General features: G+C 48.8%; 2 protein-coding genes across 6 annotated transcripts; one reads left to right on the top strand and one right to left on the bottom strand.

Annotated features, from left to right (window-relative positions):
* The first annotated feature begins 2,906 nt into the window (after positions 1-2,906).
* On the top strand, positions 2,907-10,575 carry AKIP1 (A-kinase interacting protein 1). The gene is made up of 6 exons (XM_086340146.1): positions 2,907-3,091; positions 3,303-3,530; positions 4,004-4,084; positions 6,361-6,465; positions 8,333-8,404; positions 10,139-10,575. Exons 2-6 carry the CDS (start codon positions 3,309-3,311, stop codon positions 10,280-10,282), a joined length of 624 nt encoding a protein of 207 aa, XP_086196272.1. The 5' UTR covers positions 2,907-3,091; positions 3,303-3,308; the 3' UTR covers positions 10,283-10,575.
* C15H11orf16 (chromosome 15 C11orf16 homolog) lies at positions 10,559-20,463 on the bottom strand. Of its 5 annotated transcripts, none has more exons than XM_086340140.1 (8): positions 20,231-20,463; positions 19,902-20,049; positions 19,593-19,776; positions 18,079-18,235; positions 15,861-16,095; positions 14,575-15,234; positions 11,394-11,612; positions 10,559-10,908 (listed from the first exon to the last, which is right to left on the bottom strand). In XM_086340140.1, exons 3-8 carry the CDS (start codon positions 19,757-19,759, stop codon positions 10,901-10,903), a joined length of 1,446 nt encoding a protein of 481 aa, XP_086196266.1. In that variant the 5' UTR covers positions 19,760-19,776; positions 19,902-20,049; positions 20,231-20,463; the 3' UTR covers positions 10,559-10,900. The 5 variants fall into 5 exon arrangements, with proteins under 5 accessions (XP_086196266.1, XP_086196267.1, XP_086196265.1 ...); XM_086340141.1 differs by having other exon boundaries at positions 19,902-20,062; positions 20,413-20,463; XM_086340139.1 differs by having other exon boundaries at positions 20,413-20,463.
* Positions 20,464-20,472: the final 9 nt, after the last annotated feature.

The raw sequence follows: 20,472 nt of genomic DNA, 5'->3' as shown, positions 1-20,472 counted from the left end.
TCATGTCCAACTCTTTTGCAACCTCACAGACTGTAGCATGCCAGGCTCCTCTGTCCATGGGATTTCCCAGGCAAGAATGGGTAGCCATTCCCTTCTCCAGGGGATCTTCTGACCCAAGGATTGAACCTGCATCTCCTGCACTGGAAGGCAGATTCTTTATTGCTGAGCCACCAGGGAAGAAGAATATATCTATATATGTTTATATATTCATGAGAGTTGGACTATAAAGAAAGCTGAGCACAGAAGAATTGATGCTTTTGAACTGTGGTGTTGGAGAAGACTCTTGAGAGTCCCTTGGACTGCAAGGAGATCCAACCAGTTCATCCTAAAGATCAGTGCTGGGTGTTCATTGGAAGGACTGATGTTGAAGCTGAAACTCCAATACTTTGGCCACCTGATGTGAGGAGCTGACTCACTGGAAAAGACCCTGATGCTGGGAAAGACTGAGGGCAGGAGGAGAAGGGGACGACAGAAGATGAAATGGTTGGATGGCATCACCGACTCGATAGACATGGGTTTGTGTGGACTCCGGGAGTTGGTGATGGACAGGGAGGCCGGGCGTGCTATGGTTCATGGGGTTGCAAAGAGTCGAACACAACTGAGCGACTGAACTGAACTGATATATAATTTAGATTGGACTAAGTACCGCAATATTTTTTTTTAAATCATGAAAATATAGGTTGTTTCTGGGAATTGTATCTCATCCCTAACTACAGTCATTATGAGAACAGATAACAGGTATCTTAACTACCCCTTCCCATTAATTCCTAGGTCATCCTTCAAGGCTCAGCTCAAATGCTTCCTTCCTATGAACCCTTTCTTGATCCTCCAGCTGAACAATATTTATTCGTTCACTTTATCTGGATCAATCTTTTGGCAAACAGCTTATGAACAAAATCTTAATATTTTGTTTCTAGCCTTACAGATTTTATGTGCATCTCTTTTTAATTCTCCTTTGTATTTTGTATTCTCAGCCACTCCTAGGATGGCACCTGGCACATAATGCTACATCGATGGAGTACTTATTCTTGACAAGGCATTGTGCTTAGCATTATATAGGAATTTTCTCACAAAATCCTTACAGCAGCCCTATTCATGCATTCAATCTTATTTTCAGCCTCTTCTGTGAGGGAGAAATACTAGATTCACTATAAACTTAGTAAACAAGACAGATACGTTCCCTGTCCTCAAGCTCACAGTCTATGGCAATTGGTACTGTTGCTGTTCTCTAGTATAGAGATGAGGAAAAGTGAAGCTCAAAGAAGTTATCAATAATTTGTTTGCCCCAAATCACACAACAAAAAAGTGGCAGAGTCTGAATTCAAACTCAGCTCTACAGACTGGATAGTAAAGACCCTGTGCATATAACCACTATGTCCTAAAAGAGGTACCTGATAAACACTTACTGAGATAAAGTTTCAGAAAACTCCCACAATGAAACCTATCCCATGGATAATGCAGATTTCCATTCAATTTTGTTCTGGAAGAGGAAACCAGAAAATGAACAAAAGGGCAGATGGGGGTTGTAGTAAAAGCCTCATACACACCTGGTAACCCAGAACTGCTAAACTAGCCATCTGCTGAGGATGCTCAGCACTGCTTTGCTCAGCACTGAGAATGTCCTGTCTCTTAAATTGGTCCCTCCTCAGAGGCAGCGATTTGCTGCGTGCCAGGGTGGTGTAGCCAAGTCATTAATTAGCAATGAGACCTTGTATCTCCTACCAGATAACTGGCAGCGTGGAGTGGAAGGTAAGGATGAATAGCTCCTTACTTAAACGTGGCGGGCGGGGCGGAGGTGGGGGTGGAGGAGGTGGGGCTGGTGGATATTCTTGAAAGGTGAATTCCCATGCCTAGAAACGGCCTTCAAAAAGGTGTGAGTTGGGGGCAGCTAAGCCTGGGAGCCAGCCACCACTACTAAGCCCACGTGCCCTAGAGCCCAAGCTCTGCAACAAAGAGAAGCCACCACAATAAGAAGCCCCCATAGGCAACGAAGAGTAGCCCCCGCTGGCCACAACTAGAGAAAAGCTCGTGCATAACCACAAAGACCCAGCGAAGCCAAAAATAAATAAATAAATTTTAAAGAGAAGAAAATGGTGTGAGTGTGTACTTTTCACCGGAGGAGTGAGGAAGCTACCACGAGGGGATTGCTGCTGCTGCAAAGTCACTTCAGTCGTGTCCGACTCTGTGCGACCCCATAGACGGCAGCCCACCAGGCTCCCCCGTCACGATACCCTAAACACAATGCATGGCGTGCTGGAGTCCATGGGTCACAAAGACTTGGACACAACTTGGCGACTGAACAACAACACACAATGCAGGTGCCCCTGGCCCTGTGGGCCGCCCATCCCAGAGCCCACAGCCTGCTGGATTCCCTTCTCCAAATGCCACTGTGGCACCAGCAATGTTTGGCCTATCCTGGTCATCTCCTCAACCAAACGAGGTTTCAGAGTAGCGATATCCCAAAATATAGACACGGTGCCTGGAAGCATGCATCTTATTCCCCACAATTTATTAGCCCAACAAGGGACCACCTGGCTTTACATCAGGTTCCCCGCTAGAACGTATTTGGCTCAGACGATAAAAAGTCTGCCTGCAATGCAGGAGACTTGGGTTCGATCCCTGGGTCAGGAAGATCCCCTGGAGAAGGAAATGGCACCCACTCCAATATTCTTGCCTGGAAAATCCCATGAAAGGAGGAGCATGGCGGGCTACAGCCCATGGGGTCGCAAAGAGTGGGACACGACAGAGCTACTAACACTTTCCCCGCGTTAATCGGTGGAGACAGTTTCTAAGGGCCAGGTCCTGACCCAGAGGCTCCTGCAACAAGGTGGACAGACAGTTTCCGCCACCGGTCCCCCCGACTCGCCCGCAGCCAGACCCCTCCCCCTGCATTCAGGCAGTTAACCGGACAACCGGCTCGCAGAGGCTGCAAGTCAGTCGCAAGAAGGCTTGTGGGTCGCAGGCTACACACTCCTTCGCACCGGCCACGCCCCTCACCACCACCCGGCCAATGGCCTGCTGCGCCGGCGCAGGGTGTTTCAGAACCAGTCCGCCCGCGGACTGAGCGCATGCGCCTTGAGAGGCCGACTGGGTGAGGGCTCTCTAGCGAGGGGAGGGGGCCACGGAAATGGAGGGGCTGAGAGCGCACGCCTTAGGCCCTGACTGGGCGCCGGCTGGAGAGCGCGTTGGGCTAGCCGGGGGCAGTGGTCGGCAGGGAGGTCGAGGCTCTGGGTCCGACCGAAATGGAGCGGGGTCCGGCGCTCCGCTGACTCGCCCGTGTTTGTGTGTATGTTCCCTCTCAGGGAGACATGGAGAACTGTTTGGTGGCCGCGGCGCTGAACGGGGTGGACCGACGTTCCCTGCAGCGTTCGGCTAGGCTGGGTCAGGAAGTGCTGGAGCGGGCCAAGAGGAGGGCGGTGGACTGGCCTTCGGTGGAGCTTCCCAAAGGCAGCGTGGGGATCGTTTCCCGGGTGCGGCACTATGGAGAAAGAGGGCCGGCAGCCAGCCCCCAGCGCCTTCTGCCAGGAAAGGTGAGGAGGGCCTCTGCTGTGGACCAGCCCATTCATTCCCTCAGCAGCGGCTTGCTGAGAACCAGGGCACGCCACACACCGGGACCCGAGGGATCCTGTGCTTGGCGGAAGCTGCTGTGTATCAGGACAGTGAACTGGAAAGTCTTGAAAACTTGACATTTGACAGATTCTTACTGGGTAGCTTTAGGACACCGCTAGGTACCGCTCGTGCTCGGCCCTGATTGGTTACTTTTTAACGCAATTCTTCGAGGCTATCATCTGATACTCGAGGAAAGCCAACAAACGTTTGTCCTGGAAAAATTGCATGTCTGTGTATTCCTTTTAGAGATGGAATTCTTTCTCAATAAGATCATTTTACTAATTTAAACTTGCAGAGGCCTTTCAAAAAGTAAAAAGGAAGGTATTTCCAAAATGACTTCCTTCTCCAGTAGGGAATACAGATCTCACCTGTGATTTGCCGTTTATTCAAATAGAGAGAAGACAGACACCCGACCCTCAGTGCTTCCTTCAGAACAATGGCTGAATACATGAACTATACTTCAAGTCAGTGTGGGGTAAGTTGGTGTAAGCCAAAGCATGCTCCTGATCTGCCTGCTGATGGATCACAAAGTGGATTTTTGTGGAATTTAGGAAGAATCTGCACACTATCTGTTCACCCGGTCCTGCCTTCCTGGGCAGGTTGTAATTAGCCAAGGGTTTACAACAGGTGATAAATCCAGGTTACAGTTCATTCAACAAATACAGACCGCCTAGCTTTAGCTGTCGGAGAAGGCAATGGCACCCCACTCCAGTACTCTTGCCTGGAAAATCCCATGGATGGAGGAGCCTGGTAGGCTGCAGTCCATGGGGTCGCTAAGAGTCAGACACGACTGAGCGACTAAACTTTTACTTTTCACTTTCATGCATTGGAGAAGGAAATGGCAACTCACTCCAGTGTTCTTGCCTGGAGAATCCCAGGGACGGGGGAGCCTGGTGGGCTGCCGTCTATGGGGTCGCACAGAGTCGGACACGACTGAAGTGACGCAGCAGCAGCAGCTTTAGCTGTTAGGAGATTACAGCAATGAACAAGGCAGAAAAGTTCTGCCCTCACTATTTTTAGATGGGGAGGTCGGTGCTTATTTGCTGAATTCCAAAGTAAGACCAAACATAAGGAGTTTTTAAAACTTTGAACTAAACTAAAATTTTTTAAATCTGTAGAATCACTCTAAATTGGAACTTAGTCTGTTTTCAAAGCAAAAATTGAAGCAAAATCCCTCCATTAGATTTTAATCTCTTTTCCAAGTCCCTGATAATGTAGTTTTTAAGTACGTCCCTTTGGGTCCATATCACTTGTTGGCCACAAAGCCGATTTTTGTGGCACAGACGCAGTGCCCTCATCAGAGGTAATGTGGCTTAATGGCAGGGGCGGCCTCCCAGGAATCCAACCTGTATTCTGCCACTTCCTGGCTCTAATGCCTTAGGCCAGTTAGTTTCTCTCAGCCTTACCTTCCCCATGGTAAATTGACAATGTTCAAGTCCTTTCCAGCCCTTTTAGTCTGTTTCTTCAGTTTCACTGAGAGATGAATACCAGGAAATTGCTATAAACTGTAGCATAGAGGACCTACATGAGATTTTTCGGTCCCATTCATTAAAATGGGTGAACAAAGGTTTTAAAGATACTCTTCTCAAAAGCATACACTAAGGTCATCTCTAAGTACTTTAAGGGAAAGTTGAAGGTGGACCAGCCAACATTGAAGAAAATCACCTGCGTGGAAGGTACTCTGTGTCTTCTAGGACTTAAAACAGACTCTGTGGTCTTGTCCAGCCTAACATTTTATGATTCTTATGTGGGTGTAAGGGTGCTGGTCTCTATGGCAGAAGGAAGAAAATGCCTTATTTCTGTCCTGCTTTTCAATTTCATAATGAATATTAAAATTTAAAAAAAAAACCCTCTGTTTCTACATCTTTTATAAAATCCTTATGACTCCAAGAATAGGATTCCAACCAACAAGATACAGTTCAGAGAGTATTTTTATGTTCTTATTCTGTGAAATGGTTTTACAAAACTCCCTAACTTTGGCTCTACAATAAAGTGATCAAGTTAAACACTTTGGTTCATGGTTCAGTAAAAGGAATAATATTTGCCTTTGGTTTGAGGTTTAGCAAATTGGTATTCTTCACTTTGGTTTTCAGTTCATGCTTCAGTTCAAGTCTCCATTAAAGAATGGAGCCTCAGAACTCCTTGGCTCTCTAGAGATAGAATCAAGAACAGTGTTCTGAGTTCATTTTCAGAACTTTGAAGCAGCCCCTAAGTTACATCATTAGCTTCATGTCCTGACGTGCTTTTCCCAGCTTCTCATTCTTTTGGTCTCTTGACTTAAACATTGTCCCTACCCTTTGTTCCAAACAGGCAAGCTTATGATGTCCTCGACAGTAGTAACTATCAAGGGCAAGTCTAAGGTTAACCTGGAGCAGGAGGAAGGAAGTAGACAAGGAAAAAACTGCTTTCTGATCCTTTGGATGATTTTGCCTAAATCAGAGTGAGGATGTTGTGAAAACTATTTAACCTGGCAGAGAGCATGGGCCTACCTAGCTTGAGTTGCCAGAGTTCTTGCCCTGCAGAGGCAGCAGATGGCAGCAAAGTAATGCCAACTGCAGTTTCCTTCTCTGCAACCACTTTACACGGGCTAAGATTTGTTACATGACTTTAGAGGCTTCTTGAGAGGGCAGGTAATTTACCTTTGCTCTCTTGCCTCTCTTCTTAACCATAATTTTCCCAAGTAACAGGGTGCTTTTTGAAAATCTGACCAGACTCTTGGGTTACCCAATGTCTTCCACGTTACTTCTCTAGAAATATTACTCATCTGCACCAGAGGAAGGAGGGGCAACCCACGTCTACCGCTATCACAGAGGGACATCGGAGCTGCACCTGTGCTCTGATGCAGGGAGTGGTCAGGTATGTACCCTCAGCTGTGCTGTGCCCTCAGCCTCCCAAACTGGGAGGCCCCACATCCTGGGGCTTCTGCTGGATCATGTTATTGGGTGGCTGGGTGACTCTACAGCACTTTGTGGAAATGTTTCTCCTCAGAGAACTTACAGCAATGAACATGAAATAGGAGTTTTTGTCCAAAATACAAGATGGATGCCACTGTAGGATCTTCAGTGACAATCCTGGGCCAAGGGATTCTTGAGCAGGCTTAACAAAAAGCACTTCAAATATCCTTTTACATCTAGGGATATGAAAGAGACTTTTAATCATCATGTATTTTACTCTAAAGTAGTGATAAGTATCACGTCTTTGGTAATTTTAAAAAAGGAAGTGCGAGGAGGGGGTCTCTTAACAACATCCTTTTCCTAAAGATAACAGTTACAGGCTTCTCACTATGAATTCTCTGTCTTACCACATGTCACTCTGGGAAGTCTAAAAGACTACTTGTTGAACTAATTCAACAGAAGTCCTTTGTTATTGTTTCTGAGAAGAGCAGGTTTTTCTTGTTTTTGTTTTTCAGCTCCCCTAGTTATACTCAAAGGTAGCAAACTTAAGTCCAGAGTCTAATCCACAGGTTGGATTCCTGACTCCCTTGTTTTGAGAAGGGACAAGAGAGTGGCCACAGGGATATGAGCAAGGACTGGCTGCGTGCCAGAAGTCCCTCCCGTTTCCCTGGCCTGGGGTGCGAGTGGCAGCACCAAGGCCTGGATCCAGGGCTCCCATTTCTGGCCCCACCCAGGCCCCTGTAAGAGCTTACACATGGGCAAGAGTCATTTGTATCCCTCCCCTCCCTTCCTATCTGGAGCAGGAAATGGCACCCCACTCCAGTACTTCTGCCTGGAAAACCCCATGGATGGTGGCGCCTGGTAGGCTACAATCCATGGGGTCACTAAGAGTCGGACACGACTGAGCCACTTCATTTTCACTTTTCACTTTCATGCATTGGAGAAGGAAATGGCAACCCACTCCAGTGTTCTTGCCTGGAGAATCCCAGGGACGGGGGAGCCTGGTGGGCTGCCATCTATGGGGTCGCACAGAATCAGACACGACTGAAGCGACTTAGCAGCAGCCTCCCTTCCTATAAAATGTAAGTTGATGACTCTAAGAGAAATTGACTTTCTCAGTTCAGTCTCTTCCTCTCTAATACTCCCACTGCTGGGAGAAGCACAGAAGAGAATTCTGTTTTCTGAAAGCCTGTTAAACGTCAATCACTTTTGCACTTTAAATCTTCCTACAGTCTAGTGTCCCCAGGTTATAGGCTGGAAATCAAGACTTAAGAGATATTAATCTGTCCCTCTCAATAAATGGCAGGTATAGGAGAAGGCAATGGCAACCCACTCCAGTACTCTCGCCTGGAAAATCCCATGGACAGAGGAGCCTGGAAGGCTGCAGTCCATGGGGTCGATAAGAGTCAGACACGACTGAGTGACTTCACTTTCACTTTTCACTTTCATGCCTTGGAGAAGGAAATGGCAACCCACTCCAGTGTTCTTGCCTGGAGAATCCCAGGGACGGGGCAGCCTGGTGGGCTGCCGTCTATGGGGTCGCACGGGGTCGCACAGAGTCGGACACGACTGAAGCGACTTAGCAGCAGCAGCATAGGATTCAAACTCAGGTCTGTCTTTCTCCAAAGCCCATGTAAGGATAAAAGGTAATGATGGTAAACATCTGACTAAAAGTACATGACAGAAATCACTAAAAGCCTTAAGATCTTAGTGACAACTTGGAAAACAGTGACAGCACAATTGTTAGTTCCTCATTAAGTTGGAAAAAATTTCTACCATCCAGAAGTCGAAGTTCGGGCCCTCATCAGTGTTTCTACCTCTCTCTTCAGAGAAAAGACGCAGGCCTTAGTGTTGGAGGCATGCATCGGGCGTCAGAGTGTGTGCTGAAGGCACCCCAGTCTGTGAGTACCGAACTTCCAGGGCACCGGCTTCCCCACCACTGCCGTCCATGAATCAGCTGACTGGGTTACAACAGGGTTCTTTGTGTTAGATCCATATTATTTTTAAGTTGGGATATTTTTATCTTAGGGGAAAGTGTGCAGCATTTTAGTTCACTGTAAAATTATATTTTCTTGGTATCCTTCCTTCCCTTGAAATTTCAGAGATAGCGTTTGTGCCTCAACTCATAGTTGTGGTTGGAAAGAATGCAGAGCATTCATAACTCCATTCCTACAGCTCAGCTGGGCCCTGCTGGAATGTCACCATCTGTTTAAGCATTGGGAGGGGCCTGGCCCCCTGCTTATGAAGTGAAAACCATGGCTGAAATTCTGAAACATATACATTCAGCTAGATCGGGTTCCAAAACATTTAAAGGAGTTTGTGCCTATTTTCCACAAATGTTTCTATGTGAAAACATACAGTGATGAGTTTTTCAGGGTAAAATACTCATTTGTTCATGAACCCAGGGAATCTTCTGGAACTTGGAAGGGCTGAATTCTGAGGAGTGGAACCCCTGTATGTTGTAGTAATAGTTTAATTTTTGTTGGTCTACAGTGTACTCCTAGCCTGGATTCAGAATATACTAGACTTAGTAGCAACTAAGACTATTCTGCTTCTAGTACAAGTTGTTAGGCTTAGATGCCTCCAACACTGGCTGGTTTTGATAAATCCATAAGTTGAAAATACCATAATCGAAAGTGTACTTAATATCCCTAAGCTGCTGAAAGTCATAGTTTCGCCTTGCCTTCCTTAAACATGCACAGAACACTTATATACCCTTGGTATATAAGTGTATATACATTTATATACACTTATATACCCAACGTATATACCCTCAGTTGGGCAAAATCATCTAACACAAAACCTACTTTATAGTTAAGTTTTGAATAATTCATGTAATTTATCAAATGCTGCACTGAAAGTGAAAAGGAGACTGGTTGTATGGGTACAGAATGGTTATAAGTGTATCAGTTGTTTACTCTCGGATTGCACAGCTGACTGGGAGATCTCTCACTGCTGGCACAGCATCACACTAGCCTGCAAAAAGATCAAAATTGGAAGTACGGTTTCTGCTGAATGCATATCACATTCACATTATGGTAAAAAAAAAAAAAAAAAAAAAGAATGAGTCAGATTGTTGTAAGTCAAGGACCATCTGTATGGGAGAACCAGCCCTCCAAGGGAGGACATTAGCCAGCCAGCTGACTTGCTGCATGACAAAATGGAATCTATTCATAGTCTCAGCTTTAGGAGAAATGTTTCATCCTAATAATGAATTTAGCAAAGCACACCTAAAAAGAATGCTTTGCATCATCCTGCAGTGCCTCGCCATTGCTGCTGGTCTGTGCTAACAGGTGCCACTGCCTACTTTTGAGCCCCAAAGCAATGGTCATTAGCCTTTCCCTCCACCTGATTCTTAACTTTACACTCCAGCCAGTGTGTCCTTTTATGATTCTTCATGTTCCTGCAACAACTCAGCATTTTCATATACATTCTTGTGAGCTAATTTTAGAAATAAAAGCATAAAGAGCGGGTGAGACTGGCCTGAAGGGCAGTCCTGTTATGTGGCCAAGTCAGGTGTAGAAAGCAGAACCTCCGTCTCCCACCTTAGCGCCTCTCACTGCATCACACACAGGGTGCTCTGACAGCAGCAGGACATAAAACCTCTAAACTGGTACATCTGCTTTTCCTTCCAGGCTGAGAACATCTCTAAGGACCTCTACATAGAAGTCTATCCAGGGACCTATTCCGTCACTGTGGGTGCAGATGACTTGACCAAAAAGACTCACATCGTAGCAGTTGATTCCGGACAAAGTGTGGACTTGGTCTTCCCCATATGATGTGGACCGTCACAGGCATCACATCACCTTTTTCTGAGTATCAAGAAGAATAAAGCTACTGTATATTCTTAATATGTACACATTAATCCTGCCTTTAGTGCTGACTGTGAGGGTCAGCCTTCCTAGGAACTGGACTGTGTCTCTTTCAGTGCCTATTTTAACTTGAAAGTCCCTTCACCCTCTTCTGCCTGAAAGTAATAATGTAATGATACTGTCTGAATAGTTTTTACAGCTTGCTTTCCAAGCAAAGGTTAATTATGACAATAAAGGGAGAGATTTGAAAATGAAGAAAATTCCTTTTTATTGGCATTAAGAAGGGAAACAAAACGTCGCTCTTGTACAGTTGAGGCTTTATGAAAAGATAACAGAGAGGCTGTGGACACGTTTGCCCAAAGCAGGCCAACCATGTTCTGTAGCTTCTGTGGAAGAGGCATCCTTAAGCAGGTCTTACCCGGCCCCTGGCAGGGAGCCCTGGGCTCCTCACTCCTGTGCTCCTCAGGACAGGTGAAGATGCTGCTGCTTACTGGACTGTGATCTGTGGGCTCACTGTGCCATTTCCGTTGAAGAGTGCCTTGTCAGCCACTCTGTAGCTCCTCCTCAGGTTACCACCTCTACTCTTTAGCTTCCTATAAGACGAAAAAAAAAAAACACTGAGAGTCTTATGCTGACTTTAAAAATCAGTGACTTTTGATCCTTAAAATTATGAAGTCACTGCTGTGTCCTAAGCGTCTTTAAGCTAGCACGCCAACAGTATCGTTGCATTTCAGTTTAACTGCCTAGAACTTCACCTCGTTTTGAATGTAAGTTTTGCCTCAGAAAAAAGGCCAGTATTTCATATGATGAAAACAAAGTTTTAAGTAGCGCTGTCTTAGCATTCCTAGTGAAAAGCAGACTCATGGACAGAGGCCTAGTAAAGCAGACCCATACCCACCATCACCAGGTAGAGGGTCACTTAAACAGGGATCCTTACACACCTAAGAAGCCAGTGAGGAAATCTGTGGGTTCTGCAAGCCTTCTGAAATCATATGCAAGATTGTGGGTATGACTCCAAAAGATCAAAGAACCCTGGAGAGAGCCCTTCAGAAGCCCCTTTGCAGCCATTCTGCTCTACCTTGATCCTTGGGGCTTTTAGTCTCGGAGTTCTGGCCCTGCTGATGTGCAGCAGTACCCTGACTCAGTTTTCTGTGTCCGGCTTCTTTGGGCAGGATCTGCAGCGGCTTCATGCCAGTGACGTTCAGGGCCAGCTCTCTAGGACTCCCCGCTGCAGCAGGTTTCTCTCTCTGTTGTCTGTTGCTCTTCTCATCTTTCTGGGTGCTGCAAAGTCTTATTCCTGAACCCAAAATTCAGTTAGTTGAATATGCTACCATTTTGATACGGTTAGTCTTGACGACTTGGGTAGGACTAAATCATGGATCACAGAATCCCTTAACTCTCTGAACCCTGTTTCAGTTGTAAGCAAGGGTGGAGAGCAGCATGTCTGCTGGCAGGAATCCTGCCCCCAGGTTTGTTAGGATCAGACAGTAACCTCTCAGCCTGTAACTAAAAGGAGCCAAAAGTGTGGCAGGCGGGGACCCATACAAGAGGATCCTTAGTGGGCAGAGCCTCAGACCAGACTGGCAAGCATCAGTTCTTGGTGGCACTCAAGCACAATTAGGAGAAGCAAAGCAGCACATTTTCTTAGAAGGGAACAAGATCTGGAAGGGAGAAAAGAAAACCTCTGGTGTTTGCCATGGTTTCCAGCCCGGCACATGTGTCCTTTTACACGCTTCATCTCACTGGTTAGTGAGGCACAGCGTCTGTCTGGGACAAGGGCTGGTGACGGGCCCTTTCTCCACACCCCATCCAGGCTTATTCTCCATAGCTTTGAGTGCAGGTGTGGGACTTGGCAGAGGGCAGGCTCACTGATTATCATGGTTCCACTCCAAGAATTAACCTTTGCCTGGAGCATAACAAATGGTCCAATAACCTAGAGGAAAGCCAGGCCAAGTACCTGAAGATACTCTCTTTATGGCCAATCATTAGACTTTATTTGGGGATGCAGAGTACTTTAGAGAGGATCTGTTTAAATATGGTAATGGGGAGAGAGGCTGAACGTAGGTGTAGCCGGTTGGGTGGGAGATAAAAGCAGTGTACCTTGGGGCCAGGAAAGATTGGTCTGGACTCAGTTGGGTTTGGAACAGTCTGGATAGAATGCCATGGAGCAGGCCATGGGAATGCAGGCCTGGAGCCAGGGCAGGTCTGCGCACCATGGCCCTCTGGTTACCCCACTGGCCTGCCTCTCCATGAGGCAGGGCCGCATCCTATCTCAGTCGCTCCCCACAGGCTACTCCCTCTGGATAGATAAAGCTTTTCTTTCCCTAGTCTGTGCTGAAGCAGGAGGCAGTGGAAGCCATGGAGAATTTAACTTGAAAACTCTAGATTTGGGCACTATTTTGTTTATATTATTACTTGTTAGAGGACACACCTGTAGAAACCTGTTTCCAAGCACTTCTGCCAAGGCCTTTCACTGCGATGAAAGACATCCAGGAAGCTCTCCCCGCCCTATCTTGACATTTTCTATACAAAGTGTCCTCTTAGAGAGTGGAGGAAAAGCTCCACTGGTCATAGCTGGATTCCTGTCCCTCTAGTTACTCCCTCTCAGACATGGGGGAAAGGTCCCACACCTTGGAATCTAAGGAAGAAACCATCATATAAAATACAACAGCAGTTGGGACTTCTCTGGTGGTCCAGCGGTTAAGAATCCATCTTGCAATGCAGGGCATCTGAGTTCAATCCCTGGTTGGGGAACTAAGATCCCACATGCTGCAGGGTGCCCATGTACCACAACTAGAGAGTCCATGTGCTGCACCAGGAAAGATCCTACATGACACGATGAAGACCCTGGGTGCCACAACTAAGACCCAACACAGCCAAACAAAAACAAATCAGCAACTAATATATCTATCCCTGCCCACTCCAAAGGCCTGGGACCCAGAGGAGTCACCAAGAAAGTTTCTCACTGTGGAAACAATTTCTCAGCTTCCTGGAACGAAAGACTAATAAAGTCCTTATGCCTGGAGCAAGACTGAAATCCCTGTGGGTTGAGAGGTCCTGACTAAGCAGATATCCTGGCAATGGCTTCAAATGGGGACTCAGTGAGTCCCCGAGTGGGCAGTGTCTACAGATCCTTATACCCTTAGCAGTGGTATTCTTTAACCCTCAGTATCCCTGCCCCAGGTTCAATGTTCATTTAGTTCACTGAAGGTTGAATTAGGGTTAGACTAGTCTAGGGCTGGCTGCTGCTGCTGCTAAGTCGCTTCAGTCGTGTCTGACTCTGTGCGACCCCATAGACGGCAGCCCACCAGGCTCCTCTGTCCCTGGGATTCTCCAGACAAGAACACTGGAGTGGGTTGCCATTTCCTTCTCCAGTGCATGAAAGTGAAAAGTAAAAGTGAAGTGGCTCAGTTGTATCCAACTCTTAGCAATCCCATGGACTGCAGCCCATCAGGCTCCTCTGTCCATGGGATTTTCCAGGCAAGAGTACTGGAGTGGGGTGCCACTGCCTTCTCCGAGGGCTGGCTAGGGCAAGCCATCTCCTTCATAAAGCTCTGCCAGCTACCTTAGGTATCTGCTCTTTCTGGGCCACATTGGGAATTTAGATCACATGGCACGAGGCATTATCAGTGACACACTACCCTAAGCCTACGAGGGCATGTCACACAGGTCTTTGCTGGGGTAAAGAAGTTCGGGAGTGGCTGCAGATTGCCAACAGTGACCCTGTCTCCCCTTTCCATGGCAGAGTGAGATGATTAAGGCTGCGCCCGGTTCTTCCCACTCTGACTTCCTCAGGGGCTCATATGAAGAGTAGGGTCTGATGACCAATGTTTAAAGACGTTTCTGAGTTCTCAGGGTCTTGAAGACTCTAATCAACACGTGGAGGCATTCTGACTGCACATGTAGAGAAAAATCACAGCCTCCAAGGAAAGTGAAGGAGGGGAGGGTAGAAACGGACAATGGCAGTGTCCTCCCAGTAGACTAGTGAAGAAAGAAAGGACAGTTGTCAAATAGGGATGCAAAGCTTAGCACCAAGATCGGCTCATCCTTTCTTGTTAGGTTTCCATTTAATCAATAAAGCCCACTACTTCCCTCTTATCACAGCCCCCCTTCAACATGACCACACCCCCCAGTGTTACTTCCAGTTCCATCACAGCAGACAAGTGTATCGGATTCCTGAGAGACCACCCCCACCCAAGGAGGGGGTTGCAGAGGGGAAGGGAGCAGGGGCCTCAGCCCCACCCTAGGAAAAGGCCTACCTGGCTTCCCTGGGTACGGCTCAGGCCCGTTTCTCCTCCAGTACCTCCACTCGGGCTGGCAGAGGCCACCCTGCTTCCTCGGAGACTTCTCGAGAAGGATGGGGTCCGTGTTGACTGTGCTGTCCACCAGCAGCCTCTGAGGGGGGCCCATCTCCAGCTCATTCTCCAAATCCTCGTCTTCAGAAGAGGAGGAGGTGGAGGAGGAGGAAACAGCCGCGGGAGCCTGCACTGCCACTTCTTCCTCCTCAGGATTCTCCAGGGGCAAAAGCTGGGCTGTGGGCTTCAGCTCCGCTTCTGGAGGTTCTCTGGCTGCAACCCCTGAGGTCCTAATTGGAGGCCACCATGTGGGTCCAGCCAGGGGGCAGCAGCAGAGGCAGCCCTGGACCGGCAGCCGGCAGCTGGCATGTGGGTAGCAGGGAGCACACAGGAATGGAGGGCTCAAAGGAAGCCCGCTGGTGACAAATCCAGTGACCGGCCCCACCAGAGAGCAGCAAGGGGCCCAGAGGAGGGGCCTGGGGTGCTGCCTGGCGAAAGGCTTATGCAGCCCGTCCACAGCCTTCTTCCAGACAGCTGGGGGCACCCACTGGACCCCTCTGAGAGGCACTGGAGCTGTCCTGCCATTCCAGAAATGAACAGTAATTTCTTCTTCTTTCGGGGATGCTATGTAACAGAGAAGGGCAACATTTTGTTACAACCGCCTCTTCTACATCAAGGGTAAAGGTTCTCCTCTCCCCAGAAGCAAAGCCTCAGCACAGCCCCTCAGCTTTGCCTGCTGTCTCAAGCACACCTCTCCCTGCAAAGCCTGCCAGGGACGTCCCTCACCTGCCCCATGTTTACCTCCCCATCCTGTGCCTCCATGTCTCAGTTTTCTCATCAAAACCCAATGCCTCCTCAGGTAGGGGGAGGGGAGGAGAAGCCTCCTTTGCGGTTTGAATTACAATGATGCTGCCTGGCGGGCCCCACACAAGGGGACACTGTATCCATGCCTGGATGACATGGTGGGGGACCGAGTACAGGTGTGACCTCTGGACAACCTCACCACACCATAGGTCAGGTAACCAACATAGACATAGTAGCCTTGGGTGATTTTGCCCTGATAACAAATATTTTATAATTGGAAAAATATGATTTGTCTCTCTGTGGCCACCCTCGGGATGAAGCTGCAAGTGAAAGGGTAAGGATTTCCTCAAGCCCCTAAGACCCCTAAGCTGTAGAGACAGCCGCTTTGCTCTTTCCTCAGCCTGATCACCAGCCTGGCCCGGGGAGCCCCAGAGCAGCTCCCTTACCTCTCTGGAGGTCTCCCGCCTCCAAGCCCAACAGAACAGTGCCAGGGCCATAGCGTTGTTGGTCAGGGCCCCAGGGTGCCAGCACCTTGTCCCCAGGTCGCAGTGAGAATTCCATGGTTGGCGAGAACTGAATGACATCTTCCTCTAAGACCACGCTCTGCCGCTGGGCTGGCAGCTCTGGGCCTGTGGCAAGGGGAGCCTCAAATTCCACCAGCAGGACCCCCTGCCTCTCCAGCTGTGGGAAGGAAAATATTCAGAATAATACCTGGCCTTAGGAAGTACTACAGGGAGCTTCATGGTTCCCTACAATGCCCAAAGCCAGGCTGAGGGGCTCCCTCCCACACAGCAGGGGCCAGCTAGGGAAGGGGCCAGGCCGGGTGCTGCTGGAGCCCATTACGGCAGGGACAGGCCGGCTATGAGGCAGAGGCTCTCCCTCTGCTTCTTGCTGTGGCAACTCTTGTTTATCACTTCCTGCCTTTCCCTTCCCGTGCTCTTTCTTTTCCTGTTTTTCTTTTCTCCTATCTTTATTTTTGGTCTGCAATTCACAGGAGTAAACTGGGTCCTCTCCATCTTTCCCAAAGCACCCCAGGAAGAGTTCTCCCAGCCCTCCCAGGAAGCGTTGTCCCCGTGTCCTGGACCAGCCGCGGGTAGGGTATCAATCACAGGCCCTGCCAGGCAAAGGCAGCCCTGTGCACTGCCTGCATGTCCATGAGGGGAGGTGGGGCCGAGGAAGGAACGAGCGGCCTGACAGGGAGGGCAGGAGGAATACTGAGCTAATTAAAAGAACAAGCTGTTTGGAGAACTCAGTATGATTTTTGAAGAGCGATAAAGTGTGGTTACAAATTAACTTTTATCTAGTCACTAGACTCCAGTGTTCTTGCCTGGAGAATCCCAGGGACGGGGGAGCCTGGTGGGCTGCCGTCTATGGGGTCGCACAGAGTCGGACACAACTGAAGCAACTTAGCAGCAGCAGCAGCAGCAGCAGACAGAATCTATATTTGAGCAAACTCCTGCTGATATTTCATTTGAACTCACATATTAGTTACTGGAAAATGACAAAATGACTTTTGATTGGAAATTCTATAACATTTTTTTTTATAAATCACAACAGTTTTCCCTCTATGGACCCGCAAAGTCTGACTCTGAAAAGAAAGAGGAAAATCCCAATGAAGCAAGCAGTCAGCAAAGTAAAGCGCAGGTCTGGCCCCAGCACACAGGGACTGTGCTCCCATGCGGAAGGACACAGGCGCACATGAGGTATACAGGGTTGGTTCCTCTTTCCCTTAGGCTGGTGCTCATAACTCCACACACCGAATCTTCCTGAACAAAGTGCTTTTACTGTACATTTTCTTCACGGTTACAGGTTGAATTATGTCCCCCCAAAATTCATGTTGATGTCCTAGCCCCTAGGACCTCAAAATGTGTCACACTTTAGTCTAAATGACTTAAGACAAAGTCACACTGAGGATGACTGAGTAGAGTGGGCCCCTAACCCAATGACTGGTGTCCTTATAAAAAGGGGAAATTTGAACACAGACATGAGCCCAGGGAGAACAGCAAGTGAAGATGAAGACCAAGTGTGGGGGGATGCTTCTACAAGCCAAGGGACTTCAAAGATTGCCAGCAAACCACCAGAAGCTGGGAGAGGTGCACGGAACAGATCCTCCCCCAGAGCCCTCAGAATCACCACCCCTGCCCACACCTGGTTCTCTCCAGAACTGAAAGAATCAATTTCTATTGTTAAAGCCACTCAGTTTGTGCCACTTTGTTATGTAGCTCTAGCAAACTGATTGGAGAAGGCAATGGCACCCCACTCCAGTACTCTTGCCTGGAAAATCCCATGGATGGAGGAGCCTGGAAGGCTGCAGTCCATGGGGTCGCAGAGGATCAGACACGACTGAGCAACTTCACTTTCACTTTCCACTTTCATGCATTGGAGAAGGAAATGGCAACCCACTCCAGTGTTCTTGCCTGGAGAATCCCAGGGATGGGGGAGTCTGGTGGGCTGCCGTCTATGGGGTCGCACAGAGTCGGACACGACTGAAGTGACTCAGCAGCAGCAGCAAACTGATGCACTCACTGACATGACATTTTCACCTCCACATCCTGGCCATGGAAGATCTGTGCTTATTTAAGACACTGAACAGCTGAGGCATATCAGGTATGACAGGGCCACCCAGAGGAGCATATGGGGAGACATGGGGACTGAGGGACTTGCCTCTGGAGCAGCCTTTATCTGAGCCCTGTAATAAAAGCCATCTGGTTCCCTTCTTGCCAGGACCCATGTGTCAGCAGCCTCTCCAACTCTTCCCAGCCAGCCAGGCCCCTGCCATGCTGGGTCAGCAATGTGGAGACAAGGGTAGTAAGATGCATATCTGGGGGAAAACAAATGGAATTAGGGAAGCAGAGAAAAGCAAGCCCTAAAACCATCAAGAAACACATTTCAAAGTTAGGTCTGAGCAGAACCATGGGGTGAACTTGACAGTTAAGGCAATATGGAACAGAAGCCCGTGTTAAGAGTGGCAATCTGTGACTTCCGATAAGGTAAATTGCTGGAAGAGGAAGGAGAGGAGAGTGAAGGGAATCGCTGTTTAAGGCCTGGGAATTGTTTCAAGGTAATCAGAATGGGATCAGCCTTGATATATAACGGGACGGCCAGATTAACTGGTTCTGAGACTAGATAGCAGGCCAGGAAAGTGTTCTTCCAGGAAGGGAGATCCTGAGGTGGTGTGCGGGATTCCAGGATGAGGTGTGGAGGCTTGGATGGTGATGACAAAGGAGCAAAACTGCAAAGAGGCTGAGCACCATGGAGTCGGAAGAGAGGAGGAAGTGTCTGAGCGGGGGAAGCACAGGGGCTGAGTAAGAGGCTGAGGGACAGAAAAAAGGAGAAGCTGGTTCTGGGAACTCTGGTAGACAAAACCAAGCCATAGGGAATTGTTGAGTCAGGTTTTGGTTTTCCGAAAAAAAAAAAAAAAAACGTATTTATTTTGTGGGCAAGCCAGGATACAGGACTGTTTAAACTCTGGCTTTGAAGGGAAATGGTCCACATGGGTGAAACAAGAAAGGGGGCTATAGGGTTCCGGCCTGGGCAGACTGACTTGAATAGCATGCGACTTACACGATTTGTATGTGCTTATCGGCTGAGGTTCCCTTCCCCTCTAGTATTCACACTGTAGATAGCTAACTTTGGGTACCATTCACAAAAAGCTAGGACAACTGAGGGAACCTGAGGAGGGATCGGGCGACCTCACCTAATTCCCTCATATAGTGCCAGGGCAAGTTGCAGAGAAGATGATAAAATGAGCCAGCACTTTTATAACTGGTGATGCCTGCCTTCTCCCACACATATCAACTCTGACATCAGCCCCTCCACTACAAGGCAGGACAAAAGCCAGGTCAGCCCTTGTCACTGGGGTTAGAGTTTATTTATATTTTGGCTGTACATGGAGGCATGCAGGATCTTAGTTCCCCAACCACGGATCGAACCTGTGTTCCCTGCAGTAGAATCCTGGAGTCCTAAACACTGGACCTCCAGGCAAGTCTCTATGTATTTACTTATTTATTTATTGTGAGTAGAGTTGGGGGGATTATAATAACCCAAGGAACTCAGCCCACACCAGTAAGGAACCCTTTCGGCCTTCCCAGGAAGCAAGTCCTCTCCATCCTGGGCCATCATGTCTCCCACCATTTTGAGCCAAGAACAGAGAGGAAAAAGGAAGTATAGATGGGTACCTGGTGAGGAGGCTGTGCCGGGTCAGCCAGGGTGCTCTGCAGGCGAGGGGGCAGGTGAAGGAGAGGTCCCAGGGAGGAGCAGTGCCGGCCCAGGCAGGGGCCTTCAGGGTCGTGGCCACGCTGCAGTATTTGGGCAAAGGCGTCCCAGGCCGCGCGGAGGAGTCCATAGACCTCGCGAAAACACCTGAGAACCAGCGGCTCTATTACCTGAATTGCAGCCCACAGCCCAGCAGAGGCCGCCTGGCTCGCGGCCGCCTCTCCGCGGCCCCACCGCTCCCACCACGCGCAGGGTGTCCCCAGAATCATCACCTGCCCGGGGAGACTCCGCTCAGGAAATAGGGGAGGGTTGAAAGAGCAAGAGCTGTGACTTCAGAGAAACCCAGCTGGAAGTCCTTCACCGCCTGCTGGCTGCGTGCTCACTTCACCTGGGTGCGTCAGTTAACGCCCTGGAGATGATCTGTGGAAAGCACCTGGCATCTTTAAGTAGCTCAATCAATATACGTTAGTTTTGTTTACCCACCCCCCACCTCCACCCCAGTTGTTGGGACTTCGGGGGTTTACATATTTCCTTTTACAAATCCCAGCCCTTGATGACAAACTGACCCCTAACCCAAGCCACAGACTTCCCTCCTCCTAACCTGGTCACCTGGGGGACTAACTCGACCGAGCTGAGAGCCCAGGGCGGTGGCCTCCGAAGATGTGCTCAGAGGCGACAGCTGCTACCCAGGGCCCGAGATCACACTCGGCTGGCCCAGCCCAGCTTGGCCCTGTTGGGTGTGCTCCTGCCCAAGCCCATGCTTCTGACCCCAAGAGTACTCACCACAGCCCCAGCCAGACTCCTCCACCTCAGCCTCTGTCCCTTCAGACGGTTAGGAGTTCA

The sequence above is a fragment of the Bos grunniens genome, chromosome 15 (genome assembly GCF_055505025.1).
Source record: "Bos grunniens cultivar Pamir isolate PY7600 chromosome 15, Bosgru_T2T1.0, whole genome shotgun sequence".
Taxonomy (NCBI): Eukaryota; Metazoa; Chordata; class Mammalia; order Artiodactyla; family Bovidae; genus Bos; species Bos grunniens.
The sequence above is the reverse complement of the archived record's forward strand: the minus strand, read 5'-3'. Positions and strand labels throughout refer to the sequence as shown.

What these genes read in the sequence shown, in the direction of transcription:
- C15H11orf16 (XM_086340140.1), bottom strand. Translation starts at nt 19,759, where the DNA reads ATGGACTCCTCCGCGCGGCCTGGGACGCCTTTGCCCAAATACTGCAGC. An exon ending in GGCGGGAGACCTCCAGAGAG is followed by an intron (nt 15,235 to 15,860) that starts GTAAGGGAGCTG and finishes TCTGTTACATAG; the next exon opens with CATCCCCGAAAGAAGAAGAA. An exon ending in GCCGTACCCAGGGAAGCCAG is followed by an intron (nt 11,613 to 14,574) that starts GTAGGCCTTTTC and finishes TTTTGGGTTCAG; the next exon opens with GAATAAGACTTTGCAGCACC.
- AKIP1 (XM_086340146.1), top strand. Translation starts at nt 3,309, where the DNA reads ATGGAGAACTGTTTGGTGGCCGCGGCGCTGAACGGGGTGGACCGACGT. An exon ending in ATACTTCAAGTCAGTGTGGG is followed by an intron (nt 4,085 to 6,360) that starts GTAAGTTGGTGT and finishes TTACTTCTCTAG; the next exon opens with AAATATTACTCATCTGCACC. An exon ending in CTGATGCAGGGAGTGGTCAG is followed by an intron (nt 6,466 to 8,332) that starts GTATGTACCCTC and finishes CTCTCTCTTCAG; the next exon opens with AGAAAAGACGCAGGCCTTAG.